General features: G+C 43.6%; 1 protein-coding gene across 5 annotated transcripts in view; it reads left to right on the top strand.

Moving 5' to 3' along the window:
- ARSB (arylsulfatase B) overlaps positions 1 to 17,688 on the top strand; it is a 138,489-nt gene that overhangs the window by 27,265 nt on the left and 93,536 nt on the right. For all 5 annotated transcript variants that reach the window (XM_053664434.1, XM_037143695.2, XM_053664432.1 and 2 more), the window contains exon 4: positions 4,382 to 4,589. In XM_053664434.1, coding sequence (XP_053520409.1) covers positions 4,382 to 4,589 — 208 coding nt within the window. The remainder of the gene's footprint in view (positions 1 to 4,381; positions 4,590 to 17,688) is intronic.

The following is a 17,688-nucleotide window of genomic DNA, read 5'->3' as shown; positions in this document are numbered from 1 at the left end:
AAAAATAAGTATTTTCTCACACATCTGATCTACTAGAAGCTTCTTAAAGCAAATGCAAATGTCTTGTGGTAGAGTCTTACTTTCCCTCATACAATTCAGAAAGGAATGTCTTAATTTGGAAGTCAAAGATAGAATAACAATTTAAAAACATAGCATATGCTTTTTAAAATTAATTCTTTAAGTGAGGAAAATATCCTAAAGAAATGAAAATAAGACTTTCTTCCTCACTGAGATAGTTTCTTAGCATGGCAAGGATATTTAGAGTACAATAATAGACATAAGGAAAGGAAACGAACCCCTAGCATCTTATTAACGTGCTAATAACTTTTAAGTAATAATGTCATACTTTTTATGTAATATTTAAACATTTGGTTATGATTCACATCTAGGATTCACCTGTCTAGTCCTAAGAAACCTGGAAGGGTGCAGTTAGGGTTGGTGTGAAGGGGACAGCTGTGACTGGGTTGGTCAGGGCAGGGGCCTGGACCCAGCAAAGAACAAGGGAGAGATCAGGGTGCAGCGTAAACCCGAAGATCAGTGAAGTTCAGGTTGGGTCCAGGACTTCAGTGTTTCGAGTCCGAATGTCAGCAAGGTCAGAAGTACCCTCAGGTCTCTAAAAGCCAAGGCATGATGGGGTTCGGCCTCAAGTCCATAGACAGTGAAATAATAACTCATCCCCAGGATGGTGGCTGCTTGGTTTGGGCCAGCAGAGGCACATCCACTGGGTGGGCCCCACGACTGGTGGCTGTAGGTGGGGTCCTGGTTGTGGTTGGAGACCCTCAGAGCCCTAGTTAATTGTTTTTCCACTGGGCCACCATGTAGTACTAAGAACAGTACTCTATTAAAATTTTTTAAATTTAAAAACAGTATAGAAATGCCTCACATTTAGCACTGTTGGGCAATGAGTTGCTTCATGAATAAAATTCACCTAGTGAATTCTAAAACTTTATTCTTACCATACTGAATGGAAATACTCTAAACTGTGTTGCAATGGTCCTGACCTCCTTAAATGGGCTGCTATACTATACATCATTCTGCCTCCTGGGGACCAAAGCCATGCTGGGTCAGGTAAGGCTATTTACCCTACAGGAAGTGAGCTTGGGTTACTGCTGATGAAACAGGAAGAAAGAGGAGTTGCTTTGTTCAAGGAATACTTTATTTAGCTATTCAGGTAGTGTTCCCCTATTCCTAAATAGGGTAAGTGATTAGGGTCTGCTCAGCAGTCATGCAAAGCCTGTGATGGCCTGGGACAGTCACGAGACAGGCTGGGCCGCGTCCACAGGGGTGGTTTCCACTTCTTCCTCTCGGTCATGCTCCTTCTCAGAAGCCTGACCCTGGGAAGGGGGGCAGTTGCTGTAGTTTCATCATTTTAACCCCTCAGAAGTGACAACCATGCCCTTAGCCACTAAGGAATAATTATTGGAAAGATTTTCAGGAAAATTTTTGTTCTATTTAACGAAGTGATTAGAATAATTTCTATACTGAATGTGGGTAAGGCCCTCTAGTGATGGTCCCAGAATCATCCTGTATTTCCCTGGCATGGTTGTAAGAACTCTTCCCTGCTCTCCACGGTCATTGCCTCTAGGAATCACTTGCCCCTTTCTGTCCTTCACCCACCACGTGGGTTGCTGTGTTGCCAGTAATGACCCGGATGAGCACATCTTTTTAAGCAGTGAGGTTCCCTCCTCATTCCTCCACCCCTGCCCACTGTAGAAAGTGCGGACCAGAGGCACAAGCTCTCATGTTTGAAAGGGTCGGGCCGCCCCCCTAAGTAAGGAAAGCCACTCAGATGGCCCCATCGGGAGACCAGAAAAGTGGAGAGCTTTGAGAGGTCTCTGATTCTCATACTCCAGCTGTTTATTTCCAGGTGGGGTGTGGGTATGGGGTTGTCAGAAGTTCTGATGTTTTGAGAAAATTAAAACAAGACAAAACAAAACAGATTTTTTGGGTGATGTTTTCTGATTTTTAAAACTTCGTGTGGGGAACAAATTGTTGTAGCTTTCCAATTTTTAATCCTCTCTAGACCTTGACTGGTGGCCAGGGATGGCTTAGTCTAGGGCTGAAGAGCCAGAGGGTGGCTCCCACCACAGGCCCTCATTGCCGGGCGGGTCACTGAAGCCGCTCCGCATCCTTTCCCCTCCCAACATCTCAGCCCAGTGTTCCTCCTCACCACCTGGATGGACGGAGCGCCCAAGGGGACTCCCTGCGCCAGGGTCTGGAGGAACACAGGGGTTTCCATGTGACTGACTCATGGCTGGAGCAGGAAGTGAATGTGGAGGGGGGAGCAGAGGCAGAGCTAACATAGCGTCAGGGCTTTTGATTTTGGCCTTTGTGGCTGGAACTTGGAATGTTTTCCCACAGAAATAATGTACGGATGAGGCACAGGTTCTACATTGTCATGGTTTTCATCCCATCACCTAGGTCTTTAGTTAAATAGGTTTTAAAGACATGACTTTGATATTCAACAGCTATTTCTATTTAGCATTTTGATTTGGGGGGAGAAGTGTTTCTAACTGCCTAAGATCTGAACTACAAAGAACCTTTTGGGTGTCTCTGAGTTCTATATGTGTGTGCTCCACACTCTATCACAGGGATATAGTATAGATAATTCCAAACAATTTATGAACAATGGAGAATGAAATATGAGACACCCATCCCCAGTCTGCTTTCTTTTTCTCATCCATTTATAAGATTTAAATACCTGAACAGAATTACATATTTATTCTTGGATTGAAGTAGTTGGCTTTTGAGGCATTTCAACTCATTACCAAATGCTGTAGAAGCACGAAGAAGACAGTGCCCTCAGAAAGGTTCGTTAAAGGGAGAGGCCGACCTGGAGTACCACTCGCGCTGGATGCTGTGAAGGGTGGAGGCGGCACAGAACAATGTGTCACACTCCTTGGTTTCCAGGAATTAAATTGGCCTTACGTGTGGTCCTAGATCAAAACTAACAAAGCATGGTATTCACTTGTTTTCTCATAAAAACATCAAGAGCCTCTAACCCTCTCCTAAAAGGTGTGCACCTATTTTCCAGATAAAGCAAAAAGTTAAAGCGCCTGTTGACATAGCCACGCTATAGTAGTGGGGTTTCCACCAGGAAATCGCTCTGCATTTAGGATGAACTTGGGCAAGTCATGTAACCTTTCTAAGCCTCAGTTACCTTATCCGTAAAATGAATGTAACACAGAGTGGTTTTGAGTATTTAATGAAATGGAATGGAGTATGTGAACTTTATGGTATCTAGCACATAGACATCGAATATACAGTTGTTATGGTTGATATTATAATTACTTGTTTGGATCAGAGCCTTCTTGGCTATTTTAGAATTCAGGCTTTTATTTTTAATCTTTTATCTTGTGTCTTTTGTTACATCTTTAACATCTTTATTAAGGCATAATTTCCATACCCCAAAATTCAATACCCCTTGAAGTATACAATTCAATAATAACTTCAGAGTTAAACAACTTTCACAGTCTAAGTTTAAAACAGTCTCATCACCACAAAAGGAAACTTTGTGCCCATCCTGCTCCCCAGTTCCCTGCAGCTCTAGGCAACCCCTGATCTGTGCTCTGTATCCACAGTTATTTGCCTCTCTGGACACTTTATATAAATGGAATCATACTGTATGTGGTCTATTGTGACTGGCTGCTTTTACTTATTAGCAGGAGGTTTTCAAGGTTCATTTATATTGTACGTATGTTAGTACTTCAATCCTTACTTATGGCTGGTAATATTTTTCCCATTGTATATTACCGCAAACACACCATTTTGTTTACCTATTATGAACTGGTGGACATTCGGGTTGTTTTTACTTTTTGACTATAATGAATAATGTTGCTATGAGCATCCATGTACAAGTTTTTGTGTGGCTGTAAGCTTTCATTTTCCAGGAACTGAAATGCTGGGCCATGTGGTAACTCCCTGCTTACCGATTTCAGGAACTGCCAAACCGTTTCTTAAACTGGCGGCACCATTTTACCTGCATCCTCACCCACACTTACTATTTTCCGGCTTTTGTATTCTGACCTCCTAGAAGGTGTGAAGTAGTATCTCAGAATGGTTTTGATTCAAACTTCCTTAATGACTAATGATCTCGAGCATCTTTTCATGTGCTTTGGCCATTTGCATATCTTCTTTGGAAAAATGTATAGTCAGATTCTTTTCCCATTTTGTAATTGGGCTAATTGTCCTTTATTATGGAGTTGTAAGAGTTCTTTAAATGTTCTTGATCCAAGTCCCTTATCAGGTATATGATTTACAAGTATTTTAACCCATTTTGTGGGTTATCTTGATACTACTCTGGTTAACTGATAAATGTGGACCTTTATATATTTTATGTTTCCACGCCCTCTTGACTGATTTGCACACACTCTCTTTCCAGCCTCTGTTTCTCTACCTCGCTCTGCAGTCTGTCCACGAGCCCCTCCAGGTCCCCGAGGAATATCTGAGACCTTATGACTTCATCCAAGACAAGAACAGGCATCACTATGCAGGGATGGTGTCCCTTATGGATGAAGCAGTGGGAAATGTCACCACAGCCTTAAAAAGCCGTGGGCTCTGGAACAACACAGTGTTCATCTTCTCTACAGGTAAGCCTGTCAATAAGAAAATCATCCCTTGACAAAGCTTAGGACATAGTGTTCGATAAATGGAATGAAGACAGATTGGAGCACTTAGCAGTTCCTTATTAAAATAGATGCTAACTGCAGGAGTGGAGATACGATCATAATGCAGACAAAGATGTGTCTAAAGAAAAAGAATTATGGGCTTCCCCCCCCTTTCTTCAAATATCAGAATGTTTGAGGAGTATGCTTGAAAACAAGTGCTTTCTGAGAAAGTATGAGTGGGCATCATTCGTATGCAGGGCATCCGGGCAGTGTATCCTCGAACTGGCTTGTTCTCAGCAATGTGAACGACCAGGCTCTATCAATAGGACTGTTGCTGACCCCGGCGGGGCGGGGGGTCTCTGTATCAGTGCAAAGAGGCAGATTGTAACATTGTGAAGACAGATAAGAAATGTAGCCATTTAAATCTAGGTTGGTGTCTCCAAGTATGGATTTTTTAATATTAAAGTTTTATGACAGTCAAAGTATTCCGTGTTGATTGTAGGGGAAAAAAGAAGAAATTTTATGAAAATCGTTTTTATTTTGGTGATGTCATTCTGACTTCTAATCTGTTGTATACGTGATCCCCACCCCACTCCCCGCATTTGACAGTTTTCTGTAATTGCCTGACAGTGTGCTTTGGGTGTCATCTTGGTTTGTTCATTATGTTGAATACTCAGCACTTTCTATCTGAAATTGCAGACCCTTTTTCATGGGAAATTTTCTCGTATTATTTATTTCAGAATTGTTTGGCCCTCCATCCCACCTTTCTCCTAGTCTGCTGTTACAAAACACCTGTTCTTTGGATGTTGGATTAATCCTCTAGTTTTGTCATTTTTTTACTCTCCGATTTTTTAAGATTTTGCTTCTACTTGGGGAGTTTCCTTATTATTGTTTTGTAACTATTCTATTGAATTAATTGCAACTACAATTGTTTTTAATTATCAAAAATTCCTTCTTGTTTTTCAATAATTCTTTTTTTGGGAAGTTTTGTTTTCACTTAATGGATGTAACGATGTATTTCTCCAGAGCCTGTGCTCTTAGTCATTGTGTGTGTATGTGTATGTGTGTGTGTATACATACCTGTATTTTTAAGTTTGCTGTTACTCCCAGCATTGTCTTTCTTCCTTCTAATGTTGCTTGTATCTCTGCTTTGGTCTGCCTTTCATGAAGGAGGCTTTCTCAGATCTCTAGTGTTGCTTGGCCAAAACCTGAAAATTTAACAGGGAACTATACGATAGGGTCGAGGTTTGTGATCTGGTGTGTTTTACTGGAAAGTGACTGTGTAAAAGGTGTGAAATGGCATGTGGAGGAATTAATCTGGTTAGTCCACTCAGGGGGTTGTTTTGCGTTTAATCAGGCATGGTTCTTGAATCTAGCACGTATTGTGTGCTCACTACGAGCAGGACATAGTTCTGAGTGCTCTACATGAATTAGTTCAATTAATCCTCCCGGCAGTTCTTTTCAAGATGTGAGAACCGAAGTACACAGAGGCCGAGTTAACTTGCTGAAGGTCACGCAGCCAGGCAGAGCCAGGCATCACCCTTTCTGGCTCCACTGGAGTCTCCTGCCCCTGAAGGTCACCTCAGTGATGACCTGGGTGCTCTGAACAGACCTCATGGTATAGCAGAGCTCTCTCCACGGTGTGCTGCAGTGCCGAGCTGTCCAGGAGCCTGGCAGGCAGGCCGGGGGCCGCTCTGAGCAGCCTCGTGGGGCTGCTGTAGTGCTGTGCACACATTCTAGTTTTCCAAATGCGCCCTGTGGTGAAGGGGGTTGCTATAAGATAACATTTGTTTTTTTCCCCTGGACTTACTATTCAGAGAAGAGGGAGACATCTTATACACAAGTCCTTACAGGATCTCTCGTATTCGGAGAGTCGTTCTCACTCGGCTTTGTTTTGAACAGCCTGGTAAAAGCACATTGATCAGTGTTGGTATTGAGAGTTTATGGAGATTACTCACTAAAAAAATCAATAAAAAAGAGGCCAAGAGCCCTGGCTGGTGTAGTTCAGTTGATTGAGTGTGGGTCTGGGAACCAAACAACCATGGTTCGATTCCCAATCAGGGCACATGCCTGGGTTGCAGACCAGTTCCCAGCAGGGGACACACAAGAGGCAACCATACATTGATATCTCTCCCTCTCCCCTTCCCTTTATTTATCTAAAGATAAATAAAATTTTTTAAAAAGAGGCCAAGAAATTTAATACTGAGTTAGTAAGTATTCCTGGGAAGTGACCTCACAATCATAAGAATTGGAAGTGATGAGTTTACCAAACAAGTCTGTGTCGCACAGACAGCAGTGACGCAATTTAGAGGTAACTGATTTCCTGGAGCAAAGGTGGGCTCGCGCGCGTGGGTCACACACAGCCCAGAGGAGCTCAGACAGAAGTGAGGACGGCCGCTCTGGGAAACCGAAACGTCTCATGGTGGCGCCTGTGCCAGCAGGTACTGGTGTGAAGCAGGCATGGGAAGAGGTGGATAAAATTCTTTTGTGATGTGTGAAAGGGGGGGGAAAGCTATGGTGTAAGATCTTTATTATCGGATTTCAAATATGTACATATAACTATTAAATAGATGTTTCACTATTTCATAAACATCTGTATTATATTTAGTCAAGTCAGCAAAAATGGTTTGGGGTGCTTTTTACTAGGAAAATGGGGATTACCTTATAAAAAGGTTGTCTCATATTCTGACACTATGATTTATTAATAGATATATTAATCTTGGACCATCTTTGCTTGTTGGGCTAAATCCAACTTGATCATGTATATGCATTTTTATTATTCTGCTGAATTCAATTTGCTAGAGATTTATTTAGGATTTTGGTATTAATTCAGAAATGAAAAGTAGGGTTGGTGGCTTTTTTCTCTCTGTTGGGTTTTGTTGTTTGGTTATCCTCACATAATACACCAGTTCGGGCCCTCACCCGTGTGGCTCAGGTGGTTTGGAGCATTGTCCCATACACCAAAAGTTTGTGGGTTCAATTCCCAGTCACGGTACATGCCTAGGTGGCAGGTGTGGTCCTTGGGGACACATACAAGAGGCTACCAATCGACGTTTTTCCCTCACATCGACATTCCTGGTCTCTCCCTCCCTTCTCCTCTCTCTAAAATCAACGAGCATGTCCTTGGGTGAGGATAAAGAAAATAGTTTGGATGGTTTTTCCATTTTTTTTCCTATGCTCTGGAACAGTTTACAGATTGTTTGAAAGATCTTTCTGGTTAAGCTGGTCCCTGAAACATTTTCTAAGGCTTTTTTCTTTTAATTATCTCCATAGTTTAGATGTTTTGCTGAATTATATCTAGGTGTGGGTCTTTAAGATATTTTAAAATTAATTTTGCCTGAAATGCAGTGAGCCCTTTGATCTGCCTGCCGAGATTATTTTTCACTCCAGGAAGTTTGCCTTGTTCATATTTTAGTTTATTGCTTTTGTTCTGCCTGATTTATTTCTCAAAAATATCTTTAATTAGCGCGTTGAATCACTGACTCAGCATTTCTCTCAAACTTTTCAGCTTTTTGTCCTTTTTCTCGGCCTTCTGGAGCACCTCTATATTACCAGTTAGATGTTTTGCAGTTTTAATCCTGCTCTTCAACGTCTCTGATGTAGGTTAGTGTTGACTTTGCGTTTAGTTCCTGTGTTTGTCTCAGTGAGGTCTCTTTTCTCCTGAGGTCGTTGGTGATAAAAATGGCTGCTGTTTAAGAAATATCCACTCCATGCCCAGGCCCAGTGTTCGTGCTCTGCCTGTACTTTCTCTTCACTGGTCATGCCGTAGGCGTTAAAGCTCAACGTAACTTTGTGAAATAGGTTTCTTTATCCCCATTTTATGAACAAAGAAATCAAAATTAAAGAGGTTACGTGATTTCCCCAAGACCACTGCTATGGTCTGGATGTTTTTGGTCACCCCAAATTCACATGTTGGAATGCTGACATCCAATACGAGGTGTTAGAAGGTGGGGCCTCTAGGAGATGCTACGTCTGAGGGTGGAGCCCTCATGAATGAGGTACTTTTATAAGAGACCCCAGAGAGAATGCCTAGCACCCCCCTTCCATATGAGGACACAGCAGGAAGGCATTGGCTATGAACCAGGAAGAGGTCCTCACCAAAAGGCAACCATGCTGGTCTTGATCTTGCACTTCCCACCTCTAGAACCGTGAGAACTGTTCTGCTGTTTGTAAGCTAACCAGCCTGTGGTATTTTGCTATAGCAGCTCAAATGGACTAGGGACGCCACTCTCTAACAGATGGAAGAGCCAGAATTCAAACCCAGATCTTGACATCAAACCTATTAACCCTAAGCAGTTGTACAGTTGCTTTTCATCTTCTTTTCCCTTTTCCACATCCCATTGTCCTTTTTGTCTACTTTTGGCTTTATTCACTTCTGTTCATAGAACTAATGTTTTCCATAATAGAGCTTTTCTAAAATCTTTATTTTCTACAATAAATCATTACCAACTATATACTCTTACTCTGAATATAGCAGTGAAGGATCTGTCCGCACAGTGTGCCTGGTCATCTTTCGCTCTGTGGTCACTGGTCCCCGGTTAATCCCTTCTCAGAGCTATAGCTTGAGGTCAGGTTCAGGCACACTACTTACTCAGTTCCCGGTGGGCTGTAGGCATCGCATCTCCCATACTCTACTGAGCTGGGTGACCTGCTTTTGGCTCTTTTGGCTACCTGGTTCTCCGACACGCTAAAACGGCCCCAGCATGCACCGCTGCCAGACTCATCCTATTTCCATACCCTCAGAGCTCTACTTTTGGGGTCACTTTTCAAGATACGGTGTGCCACTGTCAGACTCCTGTTGTCTATATTTTTTCTGGGAGTTGTGATCTCCAACTGCATGTAGAAGTTGAAGAGGTGATACTTCTCTGGTCATGTCAGGAATTAGCGTGTCCCTGCCAGGCTGCCTCCCTGCCTCCCTGCCCTGTTCACCACGCGGGTGTGACTCTGTGTCAGGCAAACGGGGTAGGCTAGCCCTTGTTTGCTTAGTCCAGCTTCTTTAGCCTCACAGCTCATGGAAATTTCTCCAAGCTTCTGGCGTCATAGGTTTGTCTGTCAGCCTTGGTTTCCCACCTCGTGGTGAGCTCTCATCTTATCCTGCGTCTTTGTTATTTTAGTAGGGTGTTAGTTAAGAAAAAAGGCACTGGTCACTGATACTAAGATGCCATTTTAACCTGAGTTCCTGTCACCAGGCCTGGTCTTTATGGTTGCTAAACTTCAGGAATCGTTAAAGAAATCTGACCCTGAGCAGAAAATGAGCTCAAATTACAGCCAGCTCTAGAGCAACTAAATCATGAACTAAAACTAGGAAAACTGATTCTAAAACCTTGAAAACAGAGATTGATCTCAAAGTCTTTATGCGGCTGTTACAGGCATACCTCATTGCATTGTGCTTCGCAAATGTTACATGTTTTACAAGTTGGATGACAGACCCTCCACCGGCGAAAAGATTATGACTCAGCGACTGTGATGCTCACTTTACTGTGGTGGTCTGAAACCAAACCCGCAGTATCTCCTGTAATGGGGTGTACGTGTATATGAGCTCTCATCGGAATAACCACTGTCCTTACATTTAGATGAGAGTTGGACTGCAACGAGAAACTTAATTTGCAGTTCTTTCTCTGGAGACTTTCTGTGTTTGTTGACAATCTGTTTGCCTGAAGTAGAATTTAATAATGTGCTTATAACAGTGTTATTAGCACCCAAGGAAACAAGAGCTGGGTCTGGCTGATCATAAAGCAGCAATTTATTTTTCCCAGTTTTCTCACGTCGCATAACACTGCTCTTCTTTGTAAGCAGAGAAATACTGGGCGCACCCAAACTCATAAATGCCGGACCTGCCACTATAGAAAATCTGAGACAGACTAGCTTCTCAGTGTCATGCTTCTATTTAGTGGGAGGGAGAGGCAAAGCTTTTTTTTTTTTTTAAGGTGTAAATGTTTGGGGAAGCTGACTTTTAAAAAGTCTCCTTTTATGATGAGGGAGTATCATGAGGCTTCTCCTCCTTTGTCGTCATCACCCAGGCACTTGAGGTGGTTTTTCTCAGGGAGCCACCTGGGGACCACCCGCACGCACATGGCGCGTTTGTTAAAGGTGCCCTTTCTGAGGTGGTGGCTGCACAACATTGTGAATGAGCTCGATGTCACTGAACTGCACACTTTAAAATCAGTGACTTTGTGTTACGTAAGTGTCTTGGCTGTCACAGACATCCTGAATCAGAAATGGTGGGCTCGGAGCTCAGGAATCTCAGTCATTACCCAGAATCCAGGTGATTCTTTTGTACACAGAAATGTGAGAACCTGTGATCTAAGGTGACTTATTTAAATCTGGGGGATATACCTCACAAGGAATGTATGCATGTATATTTTATATAGAAATAACATGGACAACAACTAAGGGGGCTAGAAATGGGAGGGAGGTGGGGAGCACAGAGGGGTGGGCTGGGATGGGAGTAAAAGAATACTGTACTTGAAAAATAATTAAATAAAAAAATCTTTAAAAAATTTAGAAAAGAAAAAGAAAAAAGAAATAATTATTTAAACAGTTTGTATGTATATCATACATATAGAGAATTATACACACACACACACACACACACACACACACACCCGTATATAATATATATTTGCCAGAGACTGACTGGGGTTGAAGTTCAGTCTCTCCTAGGTAGTTTTCTCTTTCTGGGTAAATGCACCCATTTCTAGAATCAGACTTTTAAAAAGTGAGTAAGAAAAATTCCAGTTTATATTGTGCTCTTTATGCTCTTACTGCATATAAATTACAGCCTCGATAGAGTAATGTCTCTCTACCTGTTTTCAGGTAGGGAAATGGGTGATTATTCCCGCTGTTAACAAAGATTGTTTGTCTTGTCGTGAGCATCATATTCTGTTCTTCTAACACAAAGGTTGCCCTTCTCATTTCCTCCCTGATAGGATACGATCAGAGTGCAAATCCCAGCTTTCCTGCCCATGAGTTATGTAGAGTCTAGCCTCAGTTTCATTATCTATTAGATACAGGTTGGCCAGTCTTTCATCCATTCACACAGCCTTTCATTGCGGAGAGAAAGATAAATAGGACATAGTCCCAGCCCTTAGAAAACTCATAGTCTAGTGAGGCAGAGAAGCAAATGCATTATTATGAGGTAGTGGAAGAGTGTTTGAACTCAGGCCAGGTGCTGGCGTCCATAGTAGGAGCACCTACCAGAGCCCAGGGGTTTGGGGAGCCTTTCTGAGGGTTAAAGGCTGGGAATGCGATGGTCAAATAAATGGTGTGCAAAGGGGGAGGAGACCGGACAGCATCCCCTGCTGTGAGAGGCGAATGAACAAGGGCAGAGCAGGCCATTTGGGCGGGTCATGTGGGAGGTCCAGCGGGGCTGGAGCCCGGAGTGCAAGGTGGGGAGTGCGAGGTGAGTCATGAGGCTGGAGCACGTGACCTAAGAGCTGGCTCAGGAGAGAAGGAATTGGAAGGTCCTCTGAAGCAGGGAAGCATTGAAAGGTTTTAAGTAGGATCATATTTTCACTTTAGGATTGTTGTGGAGGGTGATTGGAGGCAGGCTGACTCACCGTTTTAGAAGGTGAGGGTGGGAAAGAGGGGTATGAGGGGAAGGAGGGGCTTAACAAAGGCGGAGAGAAAATTGATGGAGACAAAAGGACAGATTTAGGAAATACATAGGAAAGCAAGGACCAGTCGATCTCTAGGAGTTTCTCTTAGTGGGAGAGTTGATGGTGCTCTAATTCTATGCTTTCAGAACTTTTATCAGTGCTGGTAATAGCCTTTGGCAGAACCCTCCCTTCTGTTGGCAGTAGGGTGGGTGCGTTTGTACAGAGCTGGAAAGAGTGCAGCCCACAGCCTGAGTGCCCATAGAGTCCATGGAACAGGAGGTCTGCGGTGCATTTAGACAGGCTGGGAAATGTGCAGAAATGGTTTGGGTTGTCACATGGTCTTGAGGGTGAAGCCATTTTGAGGACAGGCACCTGCAATGCTCAGGCCAGCCCTGCACAATGGAGACATGTCCTGCCCCAGAGGGTCAGTAGTCCACCATCGAGGAACACTGACTGGATGGACCCTGTTCAATAGCACATTTTCACTGAAACCAATAGAGTCATTTATTAAAGAGCCTAAACTTTTACCATCGATTATCTGAGCTCTCACAGAATTATATAAAGAGTACTATCTTAAATAGAGCAGTAAAGAATCTTAACTAATTCTTCTAAATCTTATGTCCCTTTCTCCCTTATAGATAGAATTCCCTTAAAAACTGGTCCTGGGAACTTCTTAGTTTTAAGTGTACTCATGCAACTGGCAGAGTTATTAAAGTATTATAGAAACTTGGTGCCAAAAACAAAGTAACCTGACTGCTGGCAAACCAGTCTCACTAGGTTCTTCAAACACTTAAATGAATTTCTGCAAAGACAGGGAAGACCTGTTAAGGCAGCGAATCACATAATATGTCCACCATGTCTTTCTCTTTGAAATTATGCCTTCATTTAACACATCTACCATGGAGGGAAATGACAACAAATGGCTCAAAACTCTGAGCTTTTTTGTTTTTCCTAGTCACAAGTCAATCCAGTTCACCCCTTTCATGTTTCCATGTCAGGGTCTGTGCCAAAAAGCCTATTGGATCACTTTAAAATTGTACTGGTAATAGGTGGTAATGCATTACAGGTTTGTTGATTCTTTCATTGAAAAATAATAATCAATACATTCTATGGGTTCCCAGAACAGTCTTGCATTTGTATTCTATGCATCTAACCATTGAATCCAGAATCCCAATCTAAGGCAAAGATCCTTTTCAATCCCTCAATGTTTTATTATATTGCTTATCGCTTGCGTGCTGAAATATACCATGTTTTTGACATCATGATGTTTTCAGCATGAGAAGCATGAAATAATCTTTATTTTCACATTTCTGTAAGGCATGTCCTCTCCCTGAGTTTATAATTGGCCTGTGAGTTTATAAGTGGCCTCTCCTGAGTTCATAATTAACAGAAGATATATATTGAACTGAGAATATTTATTGACCAAATTGCAAGGTGCTTTCTAATTTGCATGGAGGAGGGAAGGATTTATTTCCTCCTCTTGTTTTGCATTCCATTTTAAAGGTCACATTTAAGATGGATCCATTTCTTATATTGTACATTCCTCTCAGAACTCATTGGAGCCAAAATTTCCTGTGAAAGCGAGAGGAATGTTGGGTTGGACAGGCTGCTCCGGCGGGTGGAGGAAGTGAAAAGTGAATTCTGTGCAGAAATAATCCTACGGCCAGAACCAGAGGCAGGGCTGAGGTGAGGCTGGGCTACCACAAGCTGTAGGTGCAGATACATTGTGGAGGATGAAAAGGAACTTCATAGCCTAGGAATTATTAGTTTAGAAATCAGCAAAAAGTGGATTGTATTTCATGGTTTTTGGTCCTGAATTTCTAAAATCAATCTCATTAATGATAGATGGAAGATACAAATTTAAGTTTCAGAGGAGGCACTAATTATCCCCTGAAAACAAAAGCTGTTTATATTCATATCTTCAAAAATGTAAAAATAAGGATTTACTCTGTAGTAGTTTTTTTTCAAGGAAACAAGCAAAAAAAGAGGGCTAAATTTTAGCTACAAAAGAACCCAAAACAGTCTGATTCTCCCCCATTTTATACTCCGGGAGTGGGGTTCTCTTGAGGCAGTGGTAACTGCTGTGCCTGTGTGTGGAATATATTTGAAGCAAGGCATTTGCTCAAAAATTAGAGTTCCAGGCTAGCTTTTGCTGGCTTTCTGTCCCGAATTCCTCTCTGCTTTGGGTTTCTACAACAATTGCTGTGGTTTTCTGACTCGATCTGAGCCCCTTGCTTTGTGAGCGGAGGAGAGACTGCCGGCTGCTTCCTTCCCAGAGTCTGTGGAGACGTGCTCTCTATGGAGGGCCTGAGACAGAGTGCCCGAGCGCTCTCTGGGCCACGGGCCTGCTGGGTTTGGCCTCAGACAGGCTGCTTCTCCTTCGCTTTCAGAAGCATGAGGTTCACCCCATCCCCCAACCCCCTGCCCTGGCCAGGCCTAAAAACAATCAAGAAAATATATTGGAAAAAAAATCCCCATTGCTTCTCTTGCTGACTTTGGCAGTTAGGTACAAAGCATCAACACAATGTTGTATACCAAAATCCTGCCTTCCAGGCTTGTCTCCTCCTTACAGAGCAATCCGGAACCGTGTGGGGCCCCTTTCTCATGTTTTCTTAATGAGAAAATGTTTCAGAGATCATTGGCACCACATGTTCCTCCCTTTCCCGGGTTTCGCTCCTAACCAACTGTAATCTCTATGATCTCTTTTGTATTTTTCTTTCACAGCATGAGCCACTTTAATCAGCCCCTCCCAGGATGACTGTTTCAAGTATGGTGATTTTTAAAAAATAATTCCCATCCGAGAGCGCTTTCTTATTTGCGTGGATGTTTTGAAAATAAGAATTATTTCATAAAAATTAACAAACATTAAAAATGGCATCTACCACTATGGAGACTACCAAACTACCAAGAAACATTTATCTGCATCCTTAAAACAGCCTGCGGTCTAGTGATGTATTGTTATATATACAGACATACACGAATTAGTCAAAAGTGTAGAAGTGGTGAGAGGGAGTGGAGAAGGGAGGGCTGTGTTTGGATGACAATGCTGGCTTTACGGTCCATGTAAAATCCCGCCGTGGTGTTAGGTTTGGTGCTAGAAGTTTCCTCTCAAATCCAAAGGCAATGGAGCAGGCTGATTGGTGAGGCCCATTGGAAACCCAGGCCCCCCAAGTGCCCTGTGCACAGGACACGCAGCTCCCATCTGTGAGTCCCTGCAGGGAATGGCACGGTCAGTGTCTGTAGTGGGTTTTGGTCATCAGGCTGTCTCCAGGTGAAGTCATCTGACCGGGCGAGATACTCATTTTTCTTCTTAGTAACAGGAATTAGTGAATATGCATGATGACTCTGTATTTTATTTACGGCAGTGTACTGGTTCTGAGGACACCCAAAGCTAAATAAGATAGGGTCTTAAAGGACACCTCGTGTAGTGATGCTGCCTTTGGTCAGTGTGAGGCAGAAGTCTCAGATTCCCCCAGGGGTCGTGGAGGGGGCCAGGCCGGCGTGTGGTTTGTAGACATCCTCTCCCACGCGTAGGCTCTGACACATCCCCCAGATGAGTAGGACTTGGGTGTGTTCTCTGACCTCCGGGCTGAAAATCACTTAGTGTAAGAAGTGCTGCCGAAGGCAGTGCGAATGGTCAAAAAGACCAAAAAGTTGGAGAGCAGCTAGTCCAGCACAGGGTCTAGCACAGAACTCAGGATGTGTTTGCAGGCGGAGGAGTGTGCATGCATTCTGGATATGGCAGCATACCTCCACAGGTCGTGAGCGGAGGCCACATGGGTGGGGGCCAGAGGGGGCGGCTTCCTAGAGGAGATGGGATAGAAATTAAACTGCTTGAATGATTGATGAGTTATCAGCCGATTATTGGAAAGACAGGGCAGGACATTTTGGGCATGGAGGGTCGTCTTTGCAGATGTGGAGGAAGAGAGAAACAAAACCGTGTTCTGGGCACGGTGATGAGGCCAGTCCAGCCTTCCCCTCGGTGTTCAAAGGGACACACCCCTCGGTATAACAGGACACATCCTCCTGGAATGCTAATCAACTTTGCTTGGATGGAACAAACAAGGGCAAATTAGAGAACAGAATATAGTTGATTTTGTGGATTTTTTTAAAGTTCAAAATCTCAGGTTTTCACTAATATTTGATCCTTTGATGGAAGAATTTAAAATTCTTTAAAGGAGATTAACTCCATTCAGAAAAAAATCGCCCACTAATTCTGACTCAGAGCTTGGGGCAGAGCTGTGGTTCCCCCGAGTGCCTGTGGGAGGAGGGAGGAGGAGTCCCGCGCATGGGCACATGCTAAGGAGTTCACTCATGAACTCAGCTTTTATTTTTAATTTTTTAAAGATTTTATTTATTTTTAGAGAGAGGGAAAGGGAAGGAGAAAGAGGGGAGAGAAACATCAGTGTGTGGTTGCTTCTCATGTGCCCCTTACTGGGGGACCAGCCTTGCAACCCAGCAGGCAGGTGCCCTGAGATCAAACTGGCGACCCTTTGGTTCACAGTCTGGCCCTCAGTCCACCGAGCCACACCAGCCAGGGTGAGTTCACTCAGCTTTTTTAATTTTTTTATTTATTTATCTTTAGAAGGGAAGGGAAGGGAAGGAGAGGAGGAGAGAAATATCAATGTATGGTTGCTTCTGGTGCATCCCCTGCTGGGAACTGGCCCCTGCTGGGAACTGGCCTGCAACCCAGGCATGTACCCTGACAGGGAATCGAACCGTGATCTTTTGGTTTGCAGGCCCGTGCTCAATCCACTGAGCTACACCAGCCAGGGCTAGTTCACTCAGCTTTTAGAGGACCGAATGCCCACTGGAGGCCCAGGCTCTTTGACCCTGCGTTTATGTTGGCTGGCACATCTGGATTGTGGTTACTGTGACTTCCCTTAAAGACTGTGCCCCCATCTCTCACAACAGATATGAAGGACTTCTGTGCTCAGGTCTGGGCTGTGGGGTCTGCATCCTGCCTGGTGGCCTTGGCCTGCCTTGGCCTCCCAGGATGATGGGATGACAGGGCTTCAGAAGCACTTTCTGGGTCTTCACTTTCCTTTCCTTTCCACCCTGCTGGTCCTAAGCACTGACTTTGTGTCTCAGCTTCTCCAGTCCCACTTGCTCCCCATCCGCCCCAGGCCCTTGCTCCATGCTGTTTCTTTATCTTGAGCACATTTGGGTTGTGAATCATCAGGAAATTTAGATCACAGGTTCTGTTGGTCCTGGGCAAAGGCAAAGCGTTCCTCTTCAGAACTGTACTCGGCTGTTCCCAGCTTTGAGAGAAGACCACATGGAGCCTCTCCAAGCGGGAGTGGCATCCGGGGCCAACAAGAGGCCAAATTGTTGGTGGGTGGAAGAACCTCTAGACCTTTCTTTACCATTTCTGTTTTAATTTCCATAGTTTCTGGCAAGTGTCAGATTGACTTTCTAATGACGGTTTTTGTTATAAGACAAAGACCTGCCCAGTGTTACAATTAATTTTCTTATACCATGGT

The sequence above is a fragment of the Artibeus jamaicensis genome, unplaced genomic scaffold (assembly GCF_021234435.1).
Source record: "Artibeus jamaicensis isolate MK-2021 breed Jamaican fruit bat unplaced genomic scaffold, CSHL_Jam_final contig_373, whole genome shotgun sequence".
In the NCBI taxonomy this organism is placed as follows: Eukaryota; Metazoa; Chordata; class Mammalia; order Chiroptera; family Phyllostomidae; genus Artibeus; species Artibeus jamaicensis.
The sequence above is the reverse complement of the archived record's forward strand: the minus strand, read 5'-3'. Positions and strand labels throughout refer to the sequence as shown.